This window comes from Meriones unguiculatus, chromosome 17 (genome assembly GCF_030254825.1).
Source record: "Meriones unguiculatus strain TT.TT164.6M chromosome 17, Bangor_MerUng_6.1, whole genome shotgun sequence".
Classification (NCBI taxonomy): domain Eukaryota; kingdom Metazoa; phylum Chordata; class Mammalia; order Rodentia; family Muridae; genus Meriones; species Meriones unguiculatus.
The window spans coordinates 30,754,528-30,781,517 of record NC_083364.1 but is presented as its reverse complement, the minus strand read 5'-3'; the positions used below and the strand labels follow the sequence as shown (position 1 = coordinate 30,781,517).

Here is a 26,990-nt window from a genome sequence, read left to right as displayed (position 1 = left end):
ATAGGAGAAGAAGAGGGAGGGAGGGCTGGATTGGGAGGGTCCGGGGGAAGGGGTACAGCTGAGATATGAAGTGAACAAATTGTAATAAATTTAAAAAAAATTAAACGTTAAAAATAATTAAAGAAACACAAAACATAATTATTGTCCTACTTGCTACTTTTCAGATATTACTTTTGTGGTCTTAGTGCTTGGAGTAATAAGTACCTAGATTTTCTACTCCCCTAGTCTCTTATATAAAAGATTATAGCTGGACCACGTGTTCTGGAAAGTGCCTCTAGTGATCTTCATTTACTTCAGCTTCCTATTACGATGAAACACTGGTGATGATGACGGTGGTGGTGGTGGTGAGGATGACAATGACGACGACAAAACAATACCACCACCACGTGTGTAATTACAGATTTCAGAAGTCCACATTTATTGTATAATTTTACCCTTACAACAATTCAATGAGGTAGATATTATTTCCCCTTAACATGAAGAAAGTGAGAATTTGAGAGCCAACATGTGCGAGTGAAATGCACAGTCACTATAATAATTGGAATCCCAAAGCATATGTCCTGACTCCAAAGTAATATTTTATTCAATATGAAACTTACAATGGTAATGACTGTCTAACTTTATTCCATGATCCCTGAAAGTCACCCAACATCTTACTTTAGTGGATACCACGGGCATTTTACATATGTTTTCCTTGATCCTGGTACTTAGAAATAGGGAAATAGGGCTTGATTGTCCTCAGCGTTTTCTTCAGTTTCTTCTTAGGTGTTATTTAATAAAATTTGCCAGTAACCAAGTGGCTGGTTTTAACGTACTCTTCCCTGCTTTAGGGGACTGAGCATATGAAAATAATAAACACTAAGACTATTGTCTTCTTTGGTTATCCAACTCTATTTACTTCTGTAATTTTATGTTTTTTATTGTTCATTTATCATTACCTCATAATCAGAATGCAAACAATATGAAAGTAAAGAACCAGAAAGGATAAAAAATTTCTTTATCCTTTGAACAAATAAGCCAGTTCCAGCATTTGGCTATGAGTTCCAAATTTTAGTTTAAGGATGAAGAACATTGTCTATACTGTTAGTATTTGTTTTATCCTTTCATTTCTTATATACAAGATATCACTACTGAATTTTCATTGACTCCTGTTCAAGCACTTTTCAAGGTCCTTAAAGCAGCTGGTCATCCTTAGCAAGATCAAAGAGCTAAGTCATTTGAAGGAGATTTGGTTGTCTGTGGCACACCACAAGTACGTGCAACTGGCCTCAAAGAACTACATTCAATTCTTGCTCCGGCAGACTTGCCCCTGGATTTGGAATACAGTAAGCCTGTGACCCAGCTGTCACAATTTAAAATAAATCAGTGAGTTAAATAAATGAAAATCAGGTGTTGTTTTATTCCTCCGTTTTGGAGGGGTTAGTCTCAATATATATCCTAGGCTTGCCTAGAATTCCTTCTGTCACACGGAATGGTCTACAACGTATGAACCTTTTGCTTTTGTGTCCAGGGTATTGGGTCTGGAGGAATGATCCACTACACATAGTTTAAAGTTGCTTTATCCTCTGGTGGAGGGAGTGTTAGAATAAGCATCATTCAGGGACAGAGAAGTACAGCTCCTTATCTGCTAGCAGACATTGTTAGCAAACTTTCACCTTTCCATCCATGCAAACCTTCCAGAAACTAATTCCTTACATTTTAGAATGCTTAAATGTTGAAATATTCAAGGCAAAACCATGTGAACTATTCTTAGAAGAATTCTGAATGGTGAGTAATTTCCTCATGATACCAAGAAACAAAATTCTTCTTTGTTCAATACTTTAGCTTGTTCTCATGTATCAGGAATCTGAAATATTAATCTTTGCCAAACTAAAGAAAGCTTTTAATTATTACCAAATAATACTGTATACATTAGAAAAGTCATATAAAAAAATTCAAATACTTCATGGCAATGGAATTCAATCAGAAAGAGAGAAAACGCAAGGACAATTGTCCCAGACTCCATGACACCCACATAGGTACTGGTCTCCTCCTTCATCTGCATTTCAGCATGTTCGGTTTGAGCTCCCTGTTTAACTCTTCAAATAAATGGATCAATGATGCTTCCTAATGACCGTGTTACATGCTCTGCTGTGTTCTAAATGCCTTCAATTCTTCTGAGGCTCCCTGAATTTCCAAAATGAAATGGCTCATTTAGAGACAGTTTGAGCATCACATTCTTAGAGTACTAACTAAAGCCACTAAATGGAAAGCAACCAAATATGGCAACTTCCAACTTTTAAAACATGCTTCCTCTTGATCAGAAAGTGTAATTATTACAAGGCAGTATGTCAACAACTTTCATATATGGGGAGCTTATTGCAAGCTTTATTCTTTTCTGTGTGGGGCTTCATCTTGATATCTTGACACACTGAGGTTGGATGAGAGCATCACAGTCTTTCGTTTGTTTTATTACATGAAGTAACAAAAAGAAGACTGAAGGTCCTTCCTTGCTTCATTGGCCTACCTAATTATCTCATCTTCATCTCATTTGTAGAAGAAGACAATGCCACGTGTTCATAAAGTTCAATGTAATTTTTCCTTCTCAGTGGCACTAGAATATATTTTGTGGCCTTCTTTATGACTGTATCAAGAACACTGGAAATACTTCTAGCTAATAAAATATAAGGGAAAGAAAATAAGGAGTGTCAGTTTAAGCCCAAGTATAGGACAACTGCAAGCTACACATTTCACATGGCAAGGACACAAAACTGCCAGCCCTTCAGCTGGACCTTTAGCATCAGCAAAATTAAGATGGGTGATGGGAAGTTACTGAAATATTAGCCCAGCATCACTCATCTTACTCTAATAGAGAAGATGGCTGCTGGAACATAGGTTATAAATACACTCTACCAACCACTCTAGTCAATTGTTTGCTTGTGCTGAGACAATTCCAGGGGTTAAACAGGCCCTTCATTTTCAGCTATTGCCTGCAAACCCTTTGTTAAAGGATGATTTGTGGTCCTCCTTGGCTGGAGAAAATCAGAGCCTATAAGGGTAAAAGAGAGGTAAAAATTAATGGTTCTTAAACAATTTGCGCATCAGAATCACCCGAGAAGTTAAAAGTGGCACTCTGCCCATCTTAATGAAGCTCATTTAGTTCGTCATGGTAGCAGGAGGAAATGTGCATCTGCATGTTTTGCGCCGATAGGAATGAGTCAAAGAATACAGCTTGTCAAACTTCAGGCAAGTTGAATCTTTTCCACTTAAAGTCTGAACAACACTATAGGAAACATGAAAAGTGTTAAAGGGCATTGTAGATATTTATCTTCCCAGAGTGATTTGCAGGATACCTACCATGCACAAATTACCAAGAGTACACGCTAATAAGGCAAATTCCTACACAGTAACCCCCAACTTATGAGAGAGAGACTGTAGTGAAGAAGCCGCTTTCACATCTTCAGTGTAGAGGTGTCCCCAAAGGGACTCTGAGAAACATCAAAGTTTGCAAACATTATCACAGGGGTTATAGACTGTATAATAATTAATAAGAATTAACCCAGGTTATTTCTTAATTGGAATTTCATTTTATCCAACCACTTCAAATCACCTACATAAAAGCAAATATATTATTACTGGAGGTTTTGCTAGTTGGAGGAGGTGGTCACTCCCGTGCTGGAACTCACAGTGTGCATCACAGCTTCAAGAAATTACGTTTTAGTTTTAATGTGCACATTTTTATATTTACTTTGTGGAAATTTATAGCATGATTTAGAGTATAAAGAACAACAGTTGTAGTTTTTAAAGTTAAAATATGTAAAAACATTGAATAACATCACAATACAACAAGGTTAGATGATCCATAGGATACATGCCTCTGTGTGTAGAACTTTCTTCTGATGCTTAATCTTAGTTGTTCACTTGACTACATCAAATATCAACTAAAATCCAAGCAGCTAGGCAGGCCAGTAAGCGATCTTCCTAATTAGATCATTTGAAGTAGAAAAACCCACACTAAATCTGGGCCACACCTTCTAGTGGCAGTCTACATAAAAATATATCAAAGAAGGAAGCATTTGCCTTTTCCCTACTTGCCCTCACTCTCACTGGCAAATTCATCTACATTGTACATTGCTGACACAATTTTTTCCCATTGGTAGTTGAACTCTTTTCTTTAAGATTCCAATGTAGACTAAAGACCATCAACTCTTTAAGAATCTTCTAGGATTTCAGCAACAGATTGGAACTGCTGAGACATCCAGTATTGTGGATTGAACAGCTACCAAATATTGGTCTTTCCATTGGGAGACAGCCGTTGCTGGACTACCTGGACCACAACCTAAAAGCCGCTCTAATAGAGCCCCTACATACACATGCATGCACGCATGCACACACACACAACACAACACACACGCATGCACACTTCATTCTATTCTATAGCTTTCCTGTAGAGAACTGTAATGCGCTTGATTTTAACTTGTGATATGCATGGTTGTGATTAAATACTTCCACTTGGGAGGCTTGAAATAAAAGTTCTTTTGCATGAATCTACCAGGGATAGTTTCAGAGTTGGCACTGGAAAGTGTGTTAGAAGCCTACATTCAAGGCCTAAGTGTATCACTAACTGACTTAGCACCATTGGAAAAGCCACTTACCCTCGATAATAGTTTCTTGCTCTGTGTTGAATGGGGATATTTTACGAAGATGAAAAAGCAGTGTTGCATATGCATTGACTTTGTGGCATTTCATTTAATGCTCAAAATGTCCAGTGAGATTAATAATAGTACTTCCATTTTAAATAACAGAACATCAAGGCTCAGGGAGATCATAGTCCAAGAGAAAAGAGAGAAGGAAAACTGGATTTGCTTTAAATTCATAGTCCCAAATAGATGATATTTCTTAAGTAATGGTATGTCTATTTGAGCAATAATTATGCCATTTCAATGATAGGTAATCATGGTCTGTGAGAAATTTTTCTTATTATTTTTATCGTTGAAATATATGACACTGGATATCACTTGATCATGGCCTGATGGGTCAAGGAATAATATCATTAATTTCTAAATCTTTCTTCCTATGTTGAATATGTAAGTCATTATCTTAGAAACTCTTCTATAGCCAAATGCCCCCAAATATGGCTTTAGGTTGCCAACCCTAACTTAACTTCTTCTAAGAAAATCAATACCAAAATTTAATTTTGAGAGTATCAAAATTACACAGCAGTTTAAAAGAACTTGTGTTTTATATCCATACCTCCGCCTTTAGTTCTTTGTTTTATTTTTAGCTCTTAAGAAGATAAGTTCAAATACTTTGTATACAGGACCTAGTGAAAGAAATCCCATACCTACCAGGAAACCTCTCCCTGCTGCTTAGCTTTCACAGGGGCAGAAGGTGCTACTACAGGCTGCTAGAGAGAAAAGATATCAATTGTCTTATTCAACACTGAACCCTGCATGATACAACACCCACCTCTCAGGAAAGATATACTCACTGGGACATTAGTAGCATGGATTCTTATGGGGCAGCCTACTACTTTCTGATTGGATTTGAGATGTATTAAATGCCTGGTATTTAATACATTTCTAGTATGTAAAATCTGGTCAAATCCCATGGCTGGTGAGATGCATAGGTCCTAAGCGGAACTTGCTATTATTATGTTCTTAGGTGGTCATGATGCCAAACAAAGTAAATATTTATTTTTATAACAATGGACCTGTGCTGCTTTCAGCATTGGTCAGAAAAACTCCCCTTTACAGTGGGATGGAGTCAATGCAGATACTCATAACTAGCAAAAGTAATGAGAATAAGTGATTATGAGTGGTCAATTCTGAAGAAGGTACCTTATTCATCCCCTTGACAAGGCTTAGGAAACACTGTGGAAGAGGAGGCAGAAAAAAAAAAGAGCTGTAGAGTGGGAAGGATTGGCGTGAACTGCTTTGCTTTAGACATGACACATCTGTTAGACTCACAACTCATAGCAGTTGTGGTTACCTGCAAAATTCAACCAAATTCTAGCATGAATAGCAGAGGAGCTGGTGAGTACCCAGGGTTTGAAGAGAACCATCCTTCTTTGTGGCTGTGGTACCAGTACTAGTCTCTGCTCCAGTGGATGACCCTACATTCATAGAAATACTGCTAGCCAGAATTGATGTTTTCTTAAGGCCCGAAGTTGGGAGGAGGACTTGTCAAGATCAAGGGAGAATTGGTGAAGACAAATGGATACCAGTGGTGGATATGATCATAATACATGAAATGTTCCTCTTATTTATTTACTTAGTCTTTTAAATAGTTTTTTAAAAATTTTGTATGCGTGTGTACTAAGTATATGTATATGCATCTCATGTGTGTTGGAGTCCTCAGAAGTAAAGAGTAATGGATACTTTAGAATCTGAGTTGTGACATACAACCTAAGTGTTGTGAGCCAAGCCTGGGTCCTCTGTAAGATCAGTGAGGGCTCTTGACCAGTGATCTATCTCTCTAGCATCATATATGAAAATTTCAAAGAGTACTTTTAAAAATATTTAAATAATAATGCATAAAGTAATCTCTACATCAGAAGATGGAGAAAACAGGGAACAGGACAGGAGCCTACCACACAGGGCCTCTGAAAAACTCTACCCAGCAGTGTATCAAAGCAGATGCTGGGTTCACAAACAAACTCTGGGCAGAGTACAGGGACTCTTATGAAAGAAGTGGGAAATAGTAAGGCTGGAGAGGACAGGTGCTCCACAAGGAGAGCAACAGAACCCAAAAATTTGAACACAGGGGTCTTTGCTGAGACTGATACTTCAACCAAGGACCATTCATTGAGATAACCTAGACCCTCTGCACAGATGTAACCCATGGCAGTTCAGCGTCCAAGTGGGTTCCCTAGTAATGGGAACAGGGACTGTCTCTTCCATGAACTCAGTGGCTGGCTCTTTCATCACTGTCCCCTGAGGTTGGAGCAGCCTTACCAGGCCACAGAGGAAGACAATGCAGCTGGTCCTGATGAGACCTGATAGGCTAGGGTCAGATGGAAGGGGAGGAGGAACTCCACTATCACTGGACTTGAAGAAGTGCATGGGAGGAGATGAGGGAGGGAAGGTGGTGTTGGAAGGGAATGAGGGAAGGGGCTACAGCTGGGATACAAAATGAATAAAATAAATACAAATTAAAAACAACCAATCTCTCAAATTTTCCAATGATATTTTACAATTTGTCTGTTAATAGTTTGTCTGTTAATAAGAAATAAGACTAATTTGGATAGGAGCCTTCTCTCTTTGAAGCCATGTATGCTATCTATTTTCTGAAGGCTAAGTTGAGGCCTTTGAACATCTCTTCAAATAGTGATGCCACAAGGAAATGAGAACTTTGTGTTGTGTTGAGTCATTTCTGCTGACCATCACATCTGGGCACATATTACATCATGAGTAACATTTAGCTGGGGGAGGTGTCTATTTCAACAGATAAAATGAAGAATTTTCACTTGTGTTTTATCTCCCTACCACTGCCTCTGTGTTTGATTGAGAGGCTGGCTCTGGAACAAGTTCAGTAGCAGTAGAAGGTTGCTGTACTGAAGGTGACTCCTCCCATCTGATGTGGCCCACTGCTGTTTTACATCTGCTTCTGTTCAGAAACAGCCCAGAATTTGTGCCTGTAACTCTTATAGTAAACAAGAAACAGAGAGAACTGAAAGAAGAGACACTGCTGTCTCCTGGGCTGGAGAATCCACCCACATCAGCCCTATTATGAAGGCCAGATGTTTTCAGCCCGGTGAGGGAATACACATTTCTTATATGTTCTCACAGACAAATTGCATTATCCGAGGCCAGAGGTTCCCGTGGCACTTGAGCCCTTATTTCAACATATGTTCTTTGGCTGGATACTTTTGCCCTAAGATTACATGATAGTGACCCTTGGGATGAATATATCTCACGCATGAGGGTTTTTTTTTTTTTTGGAGGGGGAGTGTTTTGTTTTGTTTGTCTTGACTCTTTGACTTTATTTTTTTTTATAAATTTAAGCTAAGATATAATTGAAAATATATTCAAATATTAATATTTTTATACCTCACAAAAGAAACTGGACAGTCATACATGCAAAGGCTGGTTCGGTGGCAAACAGAGCCAAGTAAGCACTTATGTGCTCTTCAGTGATCTGTAAGCTCAAGGACTCCTGACAGGTCCATGACTTAAAAGCAAAGTGTCATGTACTTTTGATTGTCATGTGACTGTTTGCAGAAAGGCCCTACTTGTCTGTTCATGTTGGAGTTGGATGAAGTTGGTGGCCATTTCTTCCTTTTTCTCTGACCCTTGGAGAAACTTGAACTCAACATTCATTTTCAGAATTGTGAACAAAGATGGTAGGCACCAAATTCTACCTACAGTTCCTTGCCAATATTGAGTGTTTTTACTATCATTTGAACAAAAAAGAATAATCCTTACATAAGCTCCAGTTCTCCTTAAATGTCAAATCACTGTCTTTAGTACTTTCTTAGATTTCCAATACATGTCAGAAGTAAAACAAAACAAAAACAAAAATGACCCCACACCTTTCCTATCTAATCTAAATTTCAGTTTCCCAAAATGGAATGTCCTTTAGATTTGAGTATCAATGGCAGAAAATGCAAAATGAGGAGAGGACATTAAAAATCTGTTAGTACAAAAGACATGGCATAAAAAATACCTTTATTGAGACTGACAACATTAAGAAGTTTAGTGCACACTATTTACAGGGAGGCTGTGAGAAGCATGAATTCCTAACAGGACGATTTGGTTCTTGGAGGCCAAGTGTGCTGTAGGTTTGCTGCTGAGCTCTGTCCTACAGTGTCCACCGGAACCCATTCCTTTTCAAGTCACTCCCTTGAGTACTCACACTCTTTGAGTGTCAAATTCCTCATCCCTACCATACACACACCCTCTGTCAAAACCCTGGTCCCCTGGGGAGAAACACTCTCTGAGTGTCAAAGCCCTGCAGGGTCCCTTGAGTAAAAACAGCTGTGAGTGTGAAAGCCCTGGTCCCTTGGGTACACATATTCTGTGAGTGTCAAAACCCAAAAACACTTCACTTACTTACATACTGACCTTCTAGGGCCCGAGAAGAGTGTGCTCTTCCAAGGCCGTTAGAGGCAATAACTGGATACGGGTGCTTCAGGTCTTTTGTTTCCTAGAAATAAATAGTTTTTAAAAAATCAATAAAGGGGACACAAATGTGATCGTCTATTAGATGATAAAAAAAAAATGTCAGTTATTCCCAAAGGTTTGTGACCCAAAGAGAGTTGGTAGAAATAGCAGCCACCGCCCTCCACATAGTGATTATAGGATATAAAAGTCATTGTTATTGGATAGATCTGTAAAATGGTGCAGTGCAAGAGCTGAGATCTGGGGAGTGGGTTCAGGTCTGGTGCGGTTTGGTATCCACTGACTTTCGGACTCTTGGAGAACAGGCTTACAGAGGTGTGTTTCCCATTGGGGTTGGGTGTGCATCTCTGCCCGGCTCTTGCTCCTGAGGTGACTTTCTCCTTCACAGTAGGTGACACAGCAGCGACAGGCTGCCGAGGGCTTTCCTCTGTGCTTGGATATGGTGCCCGGTGCTGGCTCTGCTCCAGACACTCTCTCTGAGCTCTGGAGTTCTGGGGGCTCTTTCAAACGACTTCTCCTCTGAACGTGATCCAGACTGATGTCAGACTGAGAAGAACAGCTCTCATTCCAGCCGGAGCTGGCACTCAGACTTCTCAGGGGAAGAGCCAAACGCAAGGCCTTCCAGAACTTGGAGCCAGAATGTTTGGACTTCTCTCCCTTCCAGCTAACAAAAGACACAGACTCCTTCAGCTGCAGGATGCCTGGGTGGGGCTGCTCGAGAGGGCGGTACTCTACCACAATGAGCTTGGTGGCAATGGAGTTCTGGCACATGACACCCAGTTTGAACTCCAGCATGCTGATGCTCTTTTCTGTCACATAGTCTGGGCTCAGGACAACGATCATCCTTCGGCTCCGCTGAATGAAATCAAACACCGCTTCCACCGTATCTACAGGGAAATGGAGACATAGCATAGCAGCTGGTAATAATGTCCGAGTTGGTCACTGTCCATTCCACAGAGGATGGGCATGAGCAAACTTCCGAGAACAGGGTAACGGTGCTAAATAAATCTACCCAGTGAAGAGTCAAGTATTCTCACCCACCCTTACATACAGAAAGAATCGTTCCTTGTAAGAGTAAGAGGAGCCTCAGCGGGCATGGTGGCTTATACCTATGATTCCAACACTCGGGTGGGAGGCAGAGGCAGACCGATCTCTGTGAGTTCAAGGCCAGCCTGGTCTACAAAGTGAGTCCAGGACAGCCAAGGCTACACAAAGAAACCCTGTCTTCGGGGGAGGGGAGAACAAAAGAAAAGAAAGAAGAGCCTCTTGAATTTATTCTCTCTCCCTATACAACACTCCTTCCATTAAAGATGTTCTTCAACGAAGATGTCTTCTTCTATTAAAAAAATAAGGGGATATAAATTAATAAACCTGTTTTTGAGAATCAGTTGACTTTCTCCCTGCTTGCAAATCATGTCGTTTTAGAATTTTCATTTCCTCCCTCTGGGTTGGGGGTGGGGGGGCTTGCCAGGCCACAGAGAAAGAGGATATAGCCAATCCTGATGAGACCTGATAGGCTAGGGTTAAATAGTAGGGGAGAGAAGACCTCTAATATCAGTGGACTAGAGGAGGGGCATAAGGGGAGAAGAGGGAGGGAGGGTGGATTGGGAGGGGCTGAGGGAGGGGGCCACAGCCGAGATACAAAGTGAATAAATAGTAATAATAAATAAATAAATAAATAAATAAATTTTCATTTCCTTAAGTTTTATCTGGTGGTCTTAGATCAGATATCTTCAAAAGTTCCAAGTATCTCAGCACTATGGTGATGCTACTGTATTTTGTTCTTACCTCTGGATTAAGTGACTTCAGGTATCTCCTCTTATTCTATAAAAGACATGATTTCAAGAACTCCCATCCCTTATCATACTCCTGTGAATAATAATTCAACTTGTATAAATGTCTTCTAGAATAATATTTTGTATAACAATGAACATATTTCTCCAGAAACTTTGATGGCACAGTACCTGGGGAATTACCCCCTCCCCACATCCTGAGTTACAGTCAGGCCAAGGTAGGTAAGTAACATTTTAGACACAGTATTGGTCTTTACAAACTAATATTTCCTTCTTTCCTTGCTCCTTCCTCTCCACCCTCTCATCTTTGTTGCTTCAATTTTCTTTTGGTCTTTCTTTCTCGTGTGTGTGTGTGTGTGTGTGTGTGTGTGTGTGTGTGTGTAAGAAGTAGCCTGAAAGTCAATTAGAGAGCTGAATATCACTGTAGTGGTTAAGAATCAATCAATTAATTAAGACTTCTGGCAGAGTATTCGATTCTAATGTTTGTTGAGGGGATATGGACAGGTCCCAAAGGAAAACTCTTCAGACTAATGCAGTATTTAACTCACGGTGAAATGCAGGGGCTTAGACAACCCACAAGCCCCAAGACAATGTTTAAGAGACGGGCCTTGGTGGTTGCAGAAATTTTACCAATGTGACTCTTAGTACCAACAACTTTGAAAGCATATGCCAGCCAGTACTGAGGCTGTATTTGCCTTTCTTGAGCCTAGGGTGACCCTGGAATTTGCACATCATAACCTCTATGGAAATGAGGGAGCCAGGATCCTTATCCACGACTCATTCTTTACAATGTGTGAATTTAATGTGCTTAACTTAAAATTCAAAGAATTTTTTTGGTTCTGACGTTGAAAGATAAATTTACATTTTGGGGTCTCAAGACTACATGTGTGTATGCAGATGCGCACATGTGTACATGTGTATCTTGGTAACTTCCTTGTCCCATTTCCCCCTACTCAGATTTTATGAAATTTCCTTTAGTACATTAGAAAATGCATGTGTGATGCTTAACCTGCCTTACAAGAAACACCAAATAACCTTAGCACAACAAGGCTAGATTTGAACAAGTTTTGAAAACTTATGCAATCAAATCCTACTAGTACATATGTAACAGTATTAAAATGATTGTTAGAGAAAAGTGTGTTCCTTTCAATGGGATAACCATGAATGAAAGTAAAATACATCTATTTTTCAGATGGGGCTGGCTTGTTCAGTGCTCAGAACTTTGTGTCATATTTTAGAAACAAGCAGTTTCCTTTTGTGATATTTAAAATACCTCCAAGATTTTTAAAACTTCCTATTTGAAGATGAGGGTGGTCATTTTTAATGCTAGAGTTTGTCTGGAGTCAGAATGAACAAGATGATGTACTATTGGACTCAGAAGAATGAGGTCTAGTAATAGGGCAATGGGATTCTTTAGGTTAGTCTTGGTTCTGAGCCAGAACCCTACAATACTTAAGGAAACTCACACCTTTAAAAGTTGTAATAGCCCTGGAAGTCACATTCATCTCCAAGTAAACTACAACCCTGGTGTTTTTTCCTCTGCTAGGACTTTTCTAGAAGAACCTCCCCTCTCTTGCTATGTCCCTCTTTCACATTTTTTTAAAGGAGCAACTTTATTTTAACAGTAATTGTTCTTATTTTAAGCTATTATAAACTAAATGCATGGAAATCTTAAATCCTATGACTGACATGAATTTATTAAGTTCATATTCCAAAGCTAGTGTCAAAAATTGATTGAAAAACTCAATAAATATATCAGTTTACTTTATAATTTGGATAGAAACACAGAAATCACGGCCAGTAAGTTGGGTGGGAAGGTAAAGGTGCCCGTCATTCTGAATGTGATCCCTGGGAGGACTATGAGAACTGACTCCTGTGAGCTGTCCCCAACCTCCACTCATATTTGTCCCTCCCCACCTCGCCCACATAGGGATAGAAAATAAACACATAATTTATTTTTTAAAAACTCTTTACAAGGGAACACTGAAATAAAAACGACTAGTTGCTGACCATGCCATTCATACCGTGTTTCAAATTTTCCTTGCATAATTGATCTAGTTGGTGATATACACAATTGGATAGAGGAAGTGTCTGAGTGTCTTGAGAAATTTAATTAAGCAAGTGATACGCAGATTGATGACACTAATGCAATGGCATAACTGAGTCTTTGGTAGGGTCACCATTGAAGGGTAAAACAACTCAAGACTGGTTACCATTCATCTGATGCAAAAAAAAAATCCATATACAAAAGGTAATAGAATGTCTATTTCCTGTAATGGGAGATTCTGTATATGCACAGTAGAGAATTCTGTTGTCCTTCAACCCTGCCTGACAGTTGTTTGTTAACTGAGCAGAAACCTGCTTCCTTATGACTTTGATCCATGGATCCTTGCTCCATCCTTTTGTGACTGGTAAGAGTTGTCTGTACGTTAGCAGAGTTTGAAACTGCAACCAGAGACATAAATTGCTTTGTTTTAAATGATCATTAACTGTGGCTTCCGCCTCTCCCAACCCATACACATAAACCCCTATCCTATTGCATGAAACTATCCATCTTATTTAAACGATGTTCTTACTCAACTGAGTAAGAAATGTCCTTGATATGAATTCTCATTTTTCTTAGCCTTTCCTCAATAAATATTTAACTATTATAATTTCTTTAACTTCTTTGTATAATTATAATCACTGTTTTAACACTTACTTCTCAAGCCCCAAACATGAAGATAAGGACACAAAAACACATGCACAAAATAAAATTCAAAGGTGAAAATAAATGGTTTATTGTAAAAAATATGTAAATATACAAATCAAATGAAAATGGAAAATACAAATGTTTATGAATAAAATTAAAAACATGGTCTTAAAGTACTAATACCTATGGAAACAAATGAGTAATTAACACATGAAGTGATGTTTTTGTTTCCCCATAGGAGACAGTATTTTTTTTTTATTAGAATCACAGGGACTCATCTAAAGTACAAAAGAGATTTAAATAAGTCACATGTGGCTGTATGAGAAGACACTCTACATAATATGGTTCCTTGTTAACCTGGGCACAGAGTTCCTTTCATTGTAAATCTAAAACCATGGGAGGATTTTTTATTTTCGTAAGAGACAAGATATATTTTAAATACAGAATCCAACAGTGCAGAAAACACACAGTACAGAGAGAATGGCCTGTGGTGAGAAGCTTGGCCCTTCCATTCCTATAGCCCATGCCATAGATAACAATCAAAGCTTGTGTGGAACCAGCTTTCATCTGGTACTGTGATTAAAGGGTGTGAGTGGAAATGGTAATTATTTGAAATAAGAAAAAGCATTAGCACTTCTAAAAAGTTAGATGCAAGAATGACTATATATCATAGTTTTAAGTCAAGGATTCAGAAGGGAATTCTTCTCAATTTAAAATAATCAATAATTCTAACACAGAGCAATGATTTACTATGGACTTCAGTACTGATGAATACTGAAGAGTAAGAGATAATTTTAAAATTGCTTATTAACATTATCAACATAACTTGGATAAAGCCTTCCTTAAATTATGAGTTATCTTTCATAGGATACTCAGACTTATTTATAGCTATTATCTGTTTTACTTCATCATTCAACAGTCTACATAGCTGAGCACTGAGATGAACATAACTTATTAGATTCTAAGTGTGTCTGCAGGGAATAAAATGGAAAATCAACCAAACTCAGATGACTGTTTGCTGTCGAGAAGTGACAATGGGAGGTCCACAGACAGGAGTTTTCCCCTGTAACCTGAATCAACTGTAGGAAGAGTAGGTTGTTCATGCTAATCTAGGGAAGGCAAGAACTTTGAAAACTACACACAGAGAGCCAGGGTTTCACGAACAGAACAGTAATGAAAACAGCAATGCAAAATCATTACGCTATAAACATAATTCTGAAATGAAATTATAGTTCTACTGGCTTTTAATATTGTACCGATGGCTGTTTAAAGACATATGTGTGTGATTATGTATAGCCCAAAATAATTACACACAATATATAGGCAGATGGATATACACACATACATGTAATTTTTGGGTACTTCTATATACATAGACACATAAAATTCATGTGAACTAACTTCATCTATGTGTATATATACACACACACATATATACACACACGTTAGACATGATATAAAAATTGGCCTCACTAAATCTAAATTTAGCACTGCCCCTAGTTTTCAATTTTACAAGTCTGATGAATAGTAAAATTCTGCTTAAAACTGACAAAACCATTCCACTCTCAGTGAATTTCAGGGTGACTCGTTTGGAATAAGGCACTCCATGTGCTGGAGAATAAATTATTGAAAGGAGCTGATCTTTTAGAATAGTAATACCAAAAGGGAAATCACTACCTCTCAACTTCTCTTTCGTAATGATGAGGTATGAATGAGTGAGGGTTAACCATTTTTCCGGCCTTCACATTACTACAGTTGGGTTTAAAAGACAAATTGCAAGCGTCCTGTTCTGTGCTCTCTTCCCATGTGAAAAAATGCCCTGAGAGCATTTGGCTTTTTCTCACTCTCCATTAGCACCATTAAAAGCTTCCTCTCAGACTGCACCAAGTATGGCACCACCTATGAGATCCGGATGGAATGATGGATAAAAACAGGGTAGGGAGATGGAGTGAGGAGTGCAGGCCTTGCTATGCAGACAGCTGAGAAATTACTCGGGTAAGTAAGACAAAAGCCGTGACTTTTTTTCAAGTTTATAAATATGATATCCATTACCTGAGACAAGGGCAAATGTAGTTTAGTAGCAGGAAAGCAACATATGCCATTTAGTCAGTCATGGGGAAGGGCTGCGGTTTGACCGTTAGGCTCGCTGAGGTGGTGCATTCGACTGACACACAAGCAAAGCAGTGAATTATCCTCAGCACAGCCAGATTTAGCCCGCCCTGATTCTGCGTTTAATGGATGACTGATGGCAAAAGAAAATGAAGGGACAATCCTACTGAGAAACAGGGAATACTTCTGTCAGCAGGCAACGTATCTTTAAAGGGAGGTTCAATTTACTGCACAAGGCAGCTCCGTAAATGTGAGAACTTTTCTTTCTTTCTTTCTTTCTTTTTTTTTTTTACAAAATAGATTTAAAAAAATCAGGAAGAACAGAGATGGAGGGTGCAACAGACACACCCTTCCTTGCAAAGATCATAATGGCTTTAGAACTGGCGACGGACTGTTGAGGACATTACTCTACCCCTTAGTATTGCCTGAGAAGCAGAACTGCCAGCCGTACAGTCCCTAGGATGTTTTCCTATGAGGGGGCTTTGACAGGACTCTTTTTCCCATCTATGAAGCCCCAGCCTAGGATGGAAGAAGGGGGTTCTTCCTTCCATGAGCCCCTTTGTTCTTTTCACTCCTTTGTTTTCCCTTTCATACGTTTTTCAGGGATGAATAGGATAGGCCCTGCTTGTCACTGCTAGACCACCTGGGGCTCTTCTTCACTGGCATGGCCACCTGCAGCTGCTTCCAGAACCTGCCCTGCGGATACTTGGACTTCTCCCCTTTCCATTTAATGACCGTGAGCACCGTCTTAGCCCTCTTCAGCTCTTTCACCTTCATGTCTTTCACAGCTTTGTACTGTACTAAAATGACGCTGATGTTGCCCCGGGAGGCCATGTTTTCTAGGCCAGCCTTGAGCTCCAGGAGGGCTTGTGTTCCCTGGAGCACGTAGTTGGGGCTTAGGACAACCAGGAGTCGTCTGCTTTTCTGAATGAAGCTCAGGGTCTCGTCTGTGACAACTGGGAAAGAAAACACCATGGGGATTAGAGTTGGCTGGGAACTACCTGATGTGCAGAGCTCAAGGATCGAAGGCAGGGAACTTGGGACGGCAGCCTGGGAAGCGTGGCTGTAGCACGTTTCTCAGCAACACCCCGACTAGTTACTCCTACTAACTTCATCTTACCACACGGTCCACTGAGCCTCACTCTGCTCAGGGGAGCTGTCCATCAGCAAATAGACAGCGGACTGCTGTTACCCAGGCCTCAAAAGCACTGTTTGAACCAGGTGAAACAGATGCATTGTAGTGACATGAGTATCTTCAAACCGTGTTGTGGCCTGGACAAACTGGCTCCGAAAAGGTACCCAAGAATGAATCATCTTGTATGGAAAGCACTCAAACAAATATGACCTACTGAGTCAAAACTCCCAGGTTTCACCTGCAGCTAACCAAGGACAAGAGTGGTGAATGTCAAAGTTGAGTCTCTCTCTGCTGACATCTACTTTCCTGATGCCGACCAATGTCACTATGTTGGTGGATCAGTAAACTCAAGCAAATGGCCGTCTGGCTCGCAGTGCATTCCCACAGCGGCTCCCCACTCCCCTCTGCCGTGGAGATGAGAGCAAAGCGTGGATATTTCTCCTTCACCTCAAATCGTCTCTGGGAAGCCCCTTTTCAGCAGCTGTTAGCTGACGTGTTTGCGTTGACTAACTTTCAAAAGCTTTCACCAGGTTGAAAAAAAAAAAATAGTGCGGGAAGTGGAAATGCAGCCTGATTTTATTCAAGGGCTCTGATTAATTCCTGCCACTAAATTCTTGGGACTAATCTCTCTCCTCACAGATGCTCAGGGAGAACCACATAATCCTTCACCCACAGGAGAGAGGCTTGGTAGCTCCAGGCACTGCACTGGTGGTTTTGAAATCTGTATCACCTTCTCCTCAGCAGTCATTTCCATTCTTAATCTTCACACGTGCAGAAGGAATAGGGGAAGACTTGCCAATTAAAAGCTAACATGTACAGCCTGGGGGAGAAGCCAGGAATGGGTATGTGTTCACTCTAAGCATTTCCACTGGAGGCTGACTGTGCATAAGCATAGAAAGAGGTCCAGAGGCAAAGGCGGCCCCAGGAAGAGCAGCGGGAAGACACTAAAGGAAACGGCCTGCGAGGGGCAAGGATAATTATGCATTCTTCAAAGGACTGTCAGCACCCTGTGGAAGGTCTTATCCAGATGTATCCTGCGTATCTTTTAGTCGCTTTTTCACTTAGTAGATACGATATTTTGATCAGTTTTGTGAAGGGATAAATAGATGCATGAGTGAATTGGGGAAATTAAGTATTAATATGAGTGTAGTTTTGCCTTTAAGGGGGCAAGTGATCATTTCATGATACAGTGACACTGAAGGAGAATTTTCCGTAGGGCACAGGCAGCCTGGGTAATGGGTGTGCAAATAAGATAACTGATACACTGACACAAAATGAGAAGAAAACTCCGTCTATCCCAGGTATCAACTACCTGCACATTAAAAACATATCAACAACTAATGTTAACATATTTCCACAGATTTTTTTTTTTTAAAGGAGCTTGCCATGTTCCAGACAGGAGGCAGTGCACTCATTTAGAATAGGAGAGGCTTACAGGAAATGGAACATTGTGGCTGATGTCCTTGCTACAAAACTCCCGAAGGAACAATGACTTTGTTTGTAACTGTTTGGACTCTAGAAGAGGAGGCATTTAAAATATATATATATATATATATATATATATATTCAGCAGTTGAAGCTTTCCATTGTAAAATTTGCTAGAAAGCACTGGCCTTACACATTTTAAGCTAAAACTCAAACACACGCACTGATAGAAAAGGGGATGCAAACAACAAAAAGGCAGGTTTGAAGGGCACTATTTCGTTGGCACAGAAGTGAGAAAACAGTGAGAAAGGGGCAAAGGGCAAGTCATGTTAACAGGGGAATGCTCTGTGATGTCTGTCCTGCACCTCAGTTCCAGTTAACTGAGGAAACCTCAGTGGTTGTTAAGTAGCATTTTCTATACTTGCTCTTTGCAAAAGAAAATGTAAGAAGACTAATGCATGTCAGCCTAATGCTTTTTAAAAACTTAACATTGAGGGAGATAGACTTCCTAGGGACTGGGTCTTTTCTGACCCGGCGTTTTAAAAGATGGCAAGAAAATTTTCCTTAAGCCATAAACTGGGCTGAACAGCATGTACCCTACAGCTGGCTGTGTCTCTGGGAAGTCTCTGTTACTTGAAGGGATTGTATGCTCAGTATCTGAACACCAATACTGAGATACAACCCATGCATGCACCACAGCTCAGGATCTGCTTTCCCTTCAGGGTAGCACCATTGGTGTTCCTCTGCAATACCTACTTCCCCCAGGCAGGCTGTCTCTGTCGAAGATGCACAGCTTGTATCCAAATTCATTCTCCAAAACTCCACGGAGTGTCAGTAACACAAATTCCTCTTCTTCAGCATTTCTTGCATAGGAGACATAAATATCATACTCCTTTCCATCTAGCAAAAGGAACACATAGCCAACATGAATTTGAAAAACTTCTCAAATTGAAAATTTTTTTTTCTTAAATCTAACTTCTGGGTGTTGAACATTTTCTTTTCTTTCTTTATTTTTTCTTTCTTCTTTTCTTCTTCGTTTTTTTTTTTTTTTTTTTTTTCATTTGTGAACAACGGAACAGATTCCAGTGTAACTATCAGGTTGTGACAGTACTCAGGCCTAATGGCCATGGGAATTTCAATTGCATCTGATGTTCTGATGTGCCCTCTACTGTCATTTCAGATAAGACTGCCCTGTGAATAACGTGAACAGGAATGCTCACCACGGGTGCTAGTAGCTAAGAGCAGGCAGGAAATTTCTTTTCTTTTTTTTTCATTTATTTAGGAAATTTCTACTGTGTCCTAGAAAAATACCCGTTAATACATTAGAACTCTAAACCGAGAAAGACTTTGAAACTGACCAAATTGTACCTAAAAAGAACTAGAATTAAGTTATGTTTAGGCTCAATATATTGATATTTTATAAATTTGCTTAGTAAAATTCATGAGTCATTCAAAAATATAGATTATGTGCTCCTTCCCAAAGCATGCTGAATTAGATTCTTACAACACGGGCTATTTTTTCTTTTCTATCATTATAGATTCGAATGTCTCATACATACCGTCTAGAAAATTTCTGCCAGGAATACTGATTGGAAAGATTATTATTATTATTTTGAATAGTGAGAGCCAAAGTAAAACATAACTTTAAACTCTGTACTTGGGCCACCTAGAAGTAGTACATTCTGGTCCAAGTTAAGTCAGGTTTAGGCTTCTCCACTTGAAAAGCTTTTGGATGATCATGACGCTGTGGGCCCATGGGTCTTCCCTTGAGGACAGCCCGGGCACCTGCAGCTGGATGTGGTGGTGCAGAACTGAGGTCAGCCTGGGCTATACAATGAGACACTGTGGCAAAACAAAGGACAAAGCAAGCCAAACAAAACACTGTGAACTTGCACTGTCCTACCCAGTAACCAAGAATCACGCGTGTCTTTTGACCATCTGAATGCAGCTGTCTGAACATAGATGTGTCGTGATTGCAATGTAACACACTGAATTTTCAGTCCTTTCAATGCCCAAAATGCTACAAAACACCTCGGTAACTTTTAAAAATAATTTTCATGCTGAAATAACAATGTGAGAATACTGAATCAAATCTTTATTTTCACTTGTGCCCTTTGAACTATTGAAAAAACTGTGTATATGGATAATGCTAAACTAGACTAAATTACATGTCTATCGAGAATGATAAACAGTGCACACTGGAAAGATTTTACCTAGGAAGAACTGAAATAAAAGATAAGCTTATCAAATGCAGTGGTTTATCTATTAAGGAAAAATAGTTTCTGGAGATGGTGATACAAGACATTTTCACGACTTACCAAGAATAGTTTCATCTGTTCCAAAATGAGCCCGGTAAAAGAGGACCATCTCCAGCCAGTAAACATGGTAGACCACGATGAGAACCACCACCAGAAAGACTGTGGCTCCAAAACCGCAGGCGAGTTCCACTGTGTACCTTGGCGGTATGACTAGAGCAAATGACAAAATAACAATAATAATGACAATTAGTTTCTATTTGGTGATCACAGTTACCCACCATATTCTTAATGGCTGGTTCAGCCAAGCCGCTAAGCTAGGAACTTGGCTCACACATGCTAACAAGCAGAAACAATGTGATAACAGATTATGCATCCTACTTATTAACTCTTTTGTTGTTTTTTTATAACTCCTGTCACAAAAAAAAGCTTTAAATTATTCAGTGATTTGAATGGCTCCTAAATGCATGCAATAATAATAATAATAATAATTTTAAAAAAAGGTTCTCAACATTGGGAAAGATTTCCAGAAGATTATCAAATTCAACTCAATATCAGGCCTTGTGCATGCTAGGCAAATGCTCTACCACTGAGCTATCTATCCAGCCATATATAAATTGAGACAGTGTTGCTTTATGGATCAAACTCAACCATCTTCCTGCCTCAGCCTCCTGTGTCCTGAGACTGCAGCAATGTACACAGTCCCAGGTCAGTGAGAGCTTTGTATCCTGTGCCTGATCATTTCTTGCAGTATTCTGCCACAAACTCTCCCCAAAGACAGGCCCATTGTCAAAGAAGATACCTTGAGCAAAATATTTAATGTGTCTATTAATTGTGATTCTGTCTTCTTTCTAACAACAGTATCGGGAATCTAATTTCTTTCCTTCATTTAAAAAAGGGTTTCAAAACTAGTATTCTAATTGGGTAGAAACGGGCAACTCCACACAATGGTGAGTGTTATTTGGTACTAGTATTTTCCAAGTTCACGGTTTTATGACAAACGCTTTAAAAGACTGACTTGCACTATCTGAGATTTGACTGTTTCTTCATTATCTATTTGTGGATATCATAGATAGGCTTTATGGAAGTATCAGAAGTTGAGTGGAAAAATTCCTAATTTATTAGAAACTAGGTCTTAACTGAGAAGGCCTGTCAGCACTGCCTACTGTTCTAACAAGTCTCCAGTCACTGTCCTAGCTCATTTACACAGTCCTTGTCTCAAAGGTATCAGGAAAAACAAGCACAAGCTGTGATCATGGTATGATTTCTGGCCAGAGTATGTCTTTTCTTTTAATTTCCAAAGTTCATTTGCACATGTGTTTACTTTGTATAATCTTTAACCAATAAAGCTCTCTTTTTTTAGTCTTAGCTGTGTGCGTAGAAACATCCATCCTTCTTTTTATGATTTTATTTCAGCACTTATGGAACTGAGGTTAGTCACCAGGCCTGGTTCTCCACCCCTGCCCACTCCCTGCTAAACTAGACCTCCATTCTCTTCCGGGTGGAAACACATTTTTGTCCTTCCTATCCTGGGATGTCACTGAACTCTTTCAGAAATTGAATTTTGCTCTTTTATCTGTTTATTTCTTTTTCACTCAATAGGATAATGAAGGAAGCCCAGAAGCGCATGGTGGTGCATGCCATCAACCGTAGCACTCAGGGAGGCAGAGGCAGGCAGATCTCTGTGAGTTTGAGGCCAGCCTGGTCTACAAAGTGAGTCCGGGACAGCCAAGGCTACACAGAGAAACCCTGTCTCAGCAAAACAACAACGAAAAGAAGGTCAGTGCTACAATCAATGGCAGAAACTTTGTTTGCTTGGTGTACTGGCTGTGGCACTGCGTCCGTGGACTTTGAGAAAGATGCACACTGGATATGAGGTAGGAGTTAGTATTGGTTGGTTTGGCGATGGCTTTCTTGGCAAGTATTTCCTGGAAGCTCGGGGGAATAGAATGGTGAGAAGACGGGAAGGACCGAAGATGGAATGCAAGGAAATAAAGAAACAAGGGCATAATTCATTCTGGTTAATTGAAAAATGGTTACTGCTGCGTGAGTTTTAACAGCAGGTAACATGACGGGGTGAGTGAGGAGAAGTAAGACCGGGGCAGGGGAGCTGTAATGGTGAAGAGGCAATGGACAGCTTCTGAGAGAATCTGAAGACTGTAGGTGCCGAGTGTGTGCGGGGACAGGGTGTGGGAGAATGTACTCCAGAGCTGGACCGCTGTCCGGGTTCCCTTCAAAGCACAAGTATCTTTGTGTAATGTTGCCATGGAGTTAGGTTACTGATCGCATGCTGGGGGGCAGGGAGGACTTTTAAAACGATGCTTTATCCCAATGAAAACATGGTACACAGTCTGGAGCTGAGACCTAAGTTTGCAAATTTAAGAATAAATCCTGGACTTTGAAGCTCATTAACCCAAACTGAGTGTGTTGGAGATGTAGTGCAGGGTCATTCTGTAACAGACCAGTGGAATGTTGTTTTCAGGTGTGTTCGCCTGCTGGCCCCAAGATAACGGTCCTTAAAATGGTGGGACGTTCTTTTCCAAATACTAACAGAGCCCTTGTGTAATGACCAAAAGATCGATGACCCCGTCAATTTCTCTCTGCCAAGCTCATATTTCTGTTGCCTCTTTTACTTTTTATGGGGCTTTTCAAATTTGTTCTGTATTACCGATGATATGGCTCATAGTTGCAGACTGTTCCCTGGAGTCATCTTGTTGTTGAAGATTTGCTAACACTACTTACCCGATTGGACCCTGAAGTAAATAACCCACCAGAGTGCTTCTCTAAATGGCTGCTGTTGTGTGGGGGCTATGTTCTAGAAGGCTATCTTATAAACCAGAGTGACCTTACAGGGAAACAGGGACCCTTAGCCTATACTTTGTGTCCTTCCCACTGCAAGGCTTGGCATTTGGCACATTTGCATTGATGCAATTTTAGACAAAATGCTTCCCAAACAGAAAGGAGTGATGCAATCAGACCACACTGGACTCCTGCTCTCATTGATTGCACTAAAGTCTCAATTAGAATGTAGTCAAATGCCATCATTTGCTGATTGTCACTCTCCAAATCAGAATTCATTTTGCAGCTCGGTGTTAGAGATTGGCTCTGAAGCCCATATGCCTAGCCAACCATCTTTGTTAAAAGAATGCAGAAACTGAAGGCTACTCCTGTGCTCTGTTTTGGGTCCTGGCCCTCTTTGTTCTTGGCAACCCAAGTTATTCATCTGCATTGTGGTAGCTAGGCTTGTAATGTCCTGAGTTGTCCCTCCAAATGCCAGCTGCCTGGACTTTCAAATGTTCCCTGCCACAGAGCCCAGAGCTAATCAGTACTAAATTCTGCATAATGTTTGAAATTGTGGTGATGACCATTTGTCTGAAATGTTAACAAAGAAGTGTTTTATTTAAATGATGACAAAACAGAGAACTGTGAGTTGACCTGCAAATCTAATAGGTTCAGGGCTGAGGCCATGACCTCTGTCCTCTGGACCTCACCACTGGTACTTGAAGAAGTAACTGATACTAAACTAAACTTTCCTCCAGAATATCTAAAATAATGGAGTTTTGCTTTTCACAGTTGGAGAACTAGTAAGTTGACGGTCAACATGTCCTTTTTTTCTTTCTAAAAGATACCAAAGGTTTTTGTTTGTTTGTTTGTTTTAGATTTTGGTACACAAGGAAAAATCATACACAGATGATGGTTTCTCTGAGCTAGTGAGAGATATGAAGGTAGAGACTATTGGGTCTGGTTGAATTTCAAGGACCAAGTAACAGAAAGATGAGAACGGAGTAGGAAATGTACTCTAGAAATCTTCATGAAGTTATCTTCAGTTTGTGGCCAAATGCAAAACTGTGGACACGTGGGTTTACATTTAAGAATGCCCTATAAAGAGCGTCTAGGATATGAACAATCACAGGAGCACATGCAGGTCTGGTGGAACACGGGGGTTCAGCCTCAGAGCGAAGGAGCAGTGGCTAGCTTAGAGTGCCAAAGCCTGTGCCTGAGGAGTATGTCCTCTAAGCCCTAATAAATGGGGCATGTCTAACTGCCTTAATATATGTAATCAAGATAATCCCTGGAGGAAGAAAGGAAGGGAGGGAAGAGAGAGAGGAGAGGAGACCTATGATGTAAAGAAGTTAGCTGCCCGCTATAATAAAACTCAACATTCTCACAAATTACATCCAACAACATAGAATCTATTAGGCTCCAAATTATGATAAAGCCGCAAATAGAATAAAAATTAAAATAAAGGGTTGATATTTGAAAGAAATATCAACAAGTAAAAATAGAACCCAGAATTGCCAGAGATGATTTAAAGACTAGATAAAAAAATTCATAATAAAATGTGTCTGTTGAGGAGTTTAAAAATGAACACCATGAGGAGTAAATTGGAAGTATCAATGGAGACATTTCAGTGAATAGAAATTCAAAATCTTAAAAATGCATTCTTGAAAAGTGACAGGAATCATTTATGACAAAATAAATCACTGAAGTCTCTGTAGGCTCTGAAAAGATTGTAAGGAAATGATACACAAAAAATGACTGAACGTGGCAATGTAAGAGGACTGGGAAATATTTTAGAGGACAACTAGAAAATTGACACAAGAAAACAGTGCTAAGAAAAAGAAAACAAAACAAAAACAAACAAAAAACTGTAAAAATTAATGGATTTGAAAAGATCAGATAAAAAAATAAAAGAAAAAGATAAGATCAGATCCAGATCAGCATAGAAAAATCAATTAATTACATTTCTACACCTTATTAATAAACATTTAGAAAAACCTTAAAATTTTTTGAAATCCTAAAAAAATGAAAACATTTAGAGACAAATTTGATAATATGTAATAAAAACCTGTACACTCAAATATTTTTAAATTGATGAAATGCATTACTAAGACTCTCTATGAATGGAGAGATCTATCATCTTCATGGATTAATACACCCTATATTGTTGTTTTCAACATTCTTTACAAATTTAATACAACCTCAATCAAAATCCTTGCTGAATTCCAGGTAGAAATTGACAAGCTGGTGCTAAAATAGGTAAGGAAAACATGTAGCTTCTAAAATAGTGAAATCATCTTGAGAAAGAGAAAGTGGACAGTGTGTCTGACTTAATAATTTAAAGCTATATTAATAAAAACGATGTTAGACTAAACAGGGGCAAGTTGACGAAATGCATAAAATCATAGAGGCACTTGGGTTTTCTTGACAAAATTTCAAGGCAATCCAAGAAAAAAAGTCAAACACTGAACACGATGCCAGAGCAACCCTTCCTGTGGAGAAACAGAAAAGCAACATCAAATGCCAATCTGCAGCCTCCGCCGTCAAAACTACAATCTGTGGTGAATGTAGGCCTGACTAGAAAAGAGAAACCTTTGAACACCGCATAACATCTTTTGACCTAACACAGCAAAGAAGAGTAAATGCATAATTCAGAAAATACTACTTCATAAAAGAGGAGACAGATAAAATGAGCTTCCTCAAATTATTAAGAATTCTGCTTATCAAAACATCAACACTTGGGGCACTGAGCTAAGAGCTCCGTTGCTTCTTCAGAGGACGCAGTCTCAGTCCCAGACCCTACATGATGGTTCACAGCTGTCCTTGACTCTAGTTACACGGAATCTGATGTCTTTTTATTTTTTCCCTCTGCAAGCACTAAGCACATATAATATACATATATACATGCAGGCAAAACATACAGATAAGTAAAAGCAAATCATTTCAAAACTAAATAAATTCACAAACTGGTTGAAAAATATTTAAAATTATCTAGTTAACACAGGATATGCATTGGGTGCCTGTATTGTGTGGGTATGCATATGTGTTTGTGTGTATTGTATTTATGTGTGTCTGTGTCGTGTAAGCTGTATATCACATTAAATTTAAAAAAGGCGACCCGGCTGGAAAGGACTAAGGACTTTGAACTGCCTCACATAAAGAATTATTAATGATCAGTGAGCTTACAGGAAAGCCTGCAGCACCACCAGTGTTTCAAAGAGCAGCCGCAGTGAGATCCAAACGCTAAAAGATTAACAGTTGACAACACCGAACACTGATGAGAGAAAGAGTGTGGGTGCCGCTGACGGCAGTGTGCGACAGAAGACCTCTTTGGCAGGTCATCTGGCAACTCCTCATATGATGGAAGGCACACATCTCCATAGCCCTTTGCCCGTCTCTGGTCACAAAACATCTGCACATTCGGGATGTTTACTTTAGCTCTCTCCTATGGACGAAATGTGCCGTCAATCAAAGCTATTCCAGGGAATTATTCTCATTCCATGTCTTAACCTCTTCCTGTCGCTTTGTTGTTGCTGTTTGTCTGTTTGTCTGTTTGCTTGAGGCTCTCATGTAGACCAGGCTGGTCCTGAATGTGCTCTGTGGCTGAGGCCGTCTTAAATTCCTGAACTCTCTGCCTCAATCTCCCACGCGGTAGGATCCCAAGCCTGGACCACCAGTTTGTGCTTCCTGTCATCTTTT

General features: G+C 39.7%; 1 protein-coding gene and 1 long non-coding RNA gene across 14 annotated transcripts in view; one reads left to right on the top strand and one right to left on the bottom strand.

The window, feature by feature from the left end:
• Positions 1 to 415: 415 nt before the first annotated feature.
• Il1rap (interleukin 1 receptor accessory protein) overlaps positions 416 to 26,990 on the bottom strand; it is a 135,945-nt gene continuing 109,370 nt past the window's right edge. Inside the window, exons 9-13 of one of the 6 annotated variants that reach the window (XR_009586922.1) lie at positions 20,574 to 20,723; positions 19,012 to 19,155; positions 9,413 to 9,988; positions 9,045 to 9,126; positions 417 to 3,028 (exon numbers count right to left, since the gene is read on the bottom strand). Coding sequence is in view for 4 of the 6 variants with exons in the window: in XM_060370157.1 (XP_060226140.1) it covers positions 9,276 to 9,988; positions 19,012 to 19,155; positions 20,574 to 20,723 (1,007 nt within the window). In the remaining 2 variants the exon portion in view is untranslated. Of the gene's footprint in view, positions 3,029 to 8,632; positions 9,989 to 13,645; positions 16,652 to 19,011; positions 19,156 to 20,573; positions 20,724 to 26,990 lie in introns of those variants that run through there. The other 5 variants (XR_009586921.1, XM_060370158.1, XM_060370157.1 and 2 more) reach the window with 5 other exon arrangements.
• Positions 21,716 to 26,990, top strand: part of LOC132648521 (uncharacterized) — a 74,127-nt gene continuing 68,852 nt past the window's right edge. For 2 of the 8 annotated variants that reach the window (XR_009586928.1, XR_009586927.1), the window contains exons 1-2: positions 21,717 to 21,942; positions 22,113 to 22,387. This is a non-coding gene — a long non-coding RNA (uncharacterized LOC132648521). Of the gene's footprint in view, positions 21,943 to 22,112; positions 22,388 to 26,990 lie in introns of all 8 variants that reach the window. The other 6 variants (XR_009586923.1, XR_009586925.1, XR_009586926.1 and 3 more) reach the window with 6 other exon arrangements.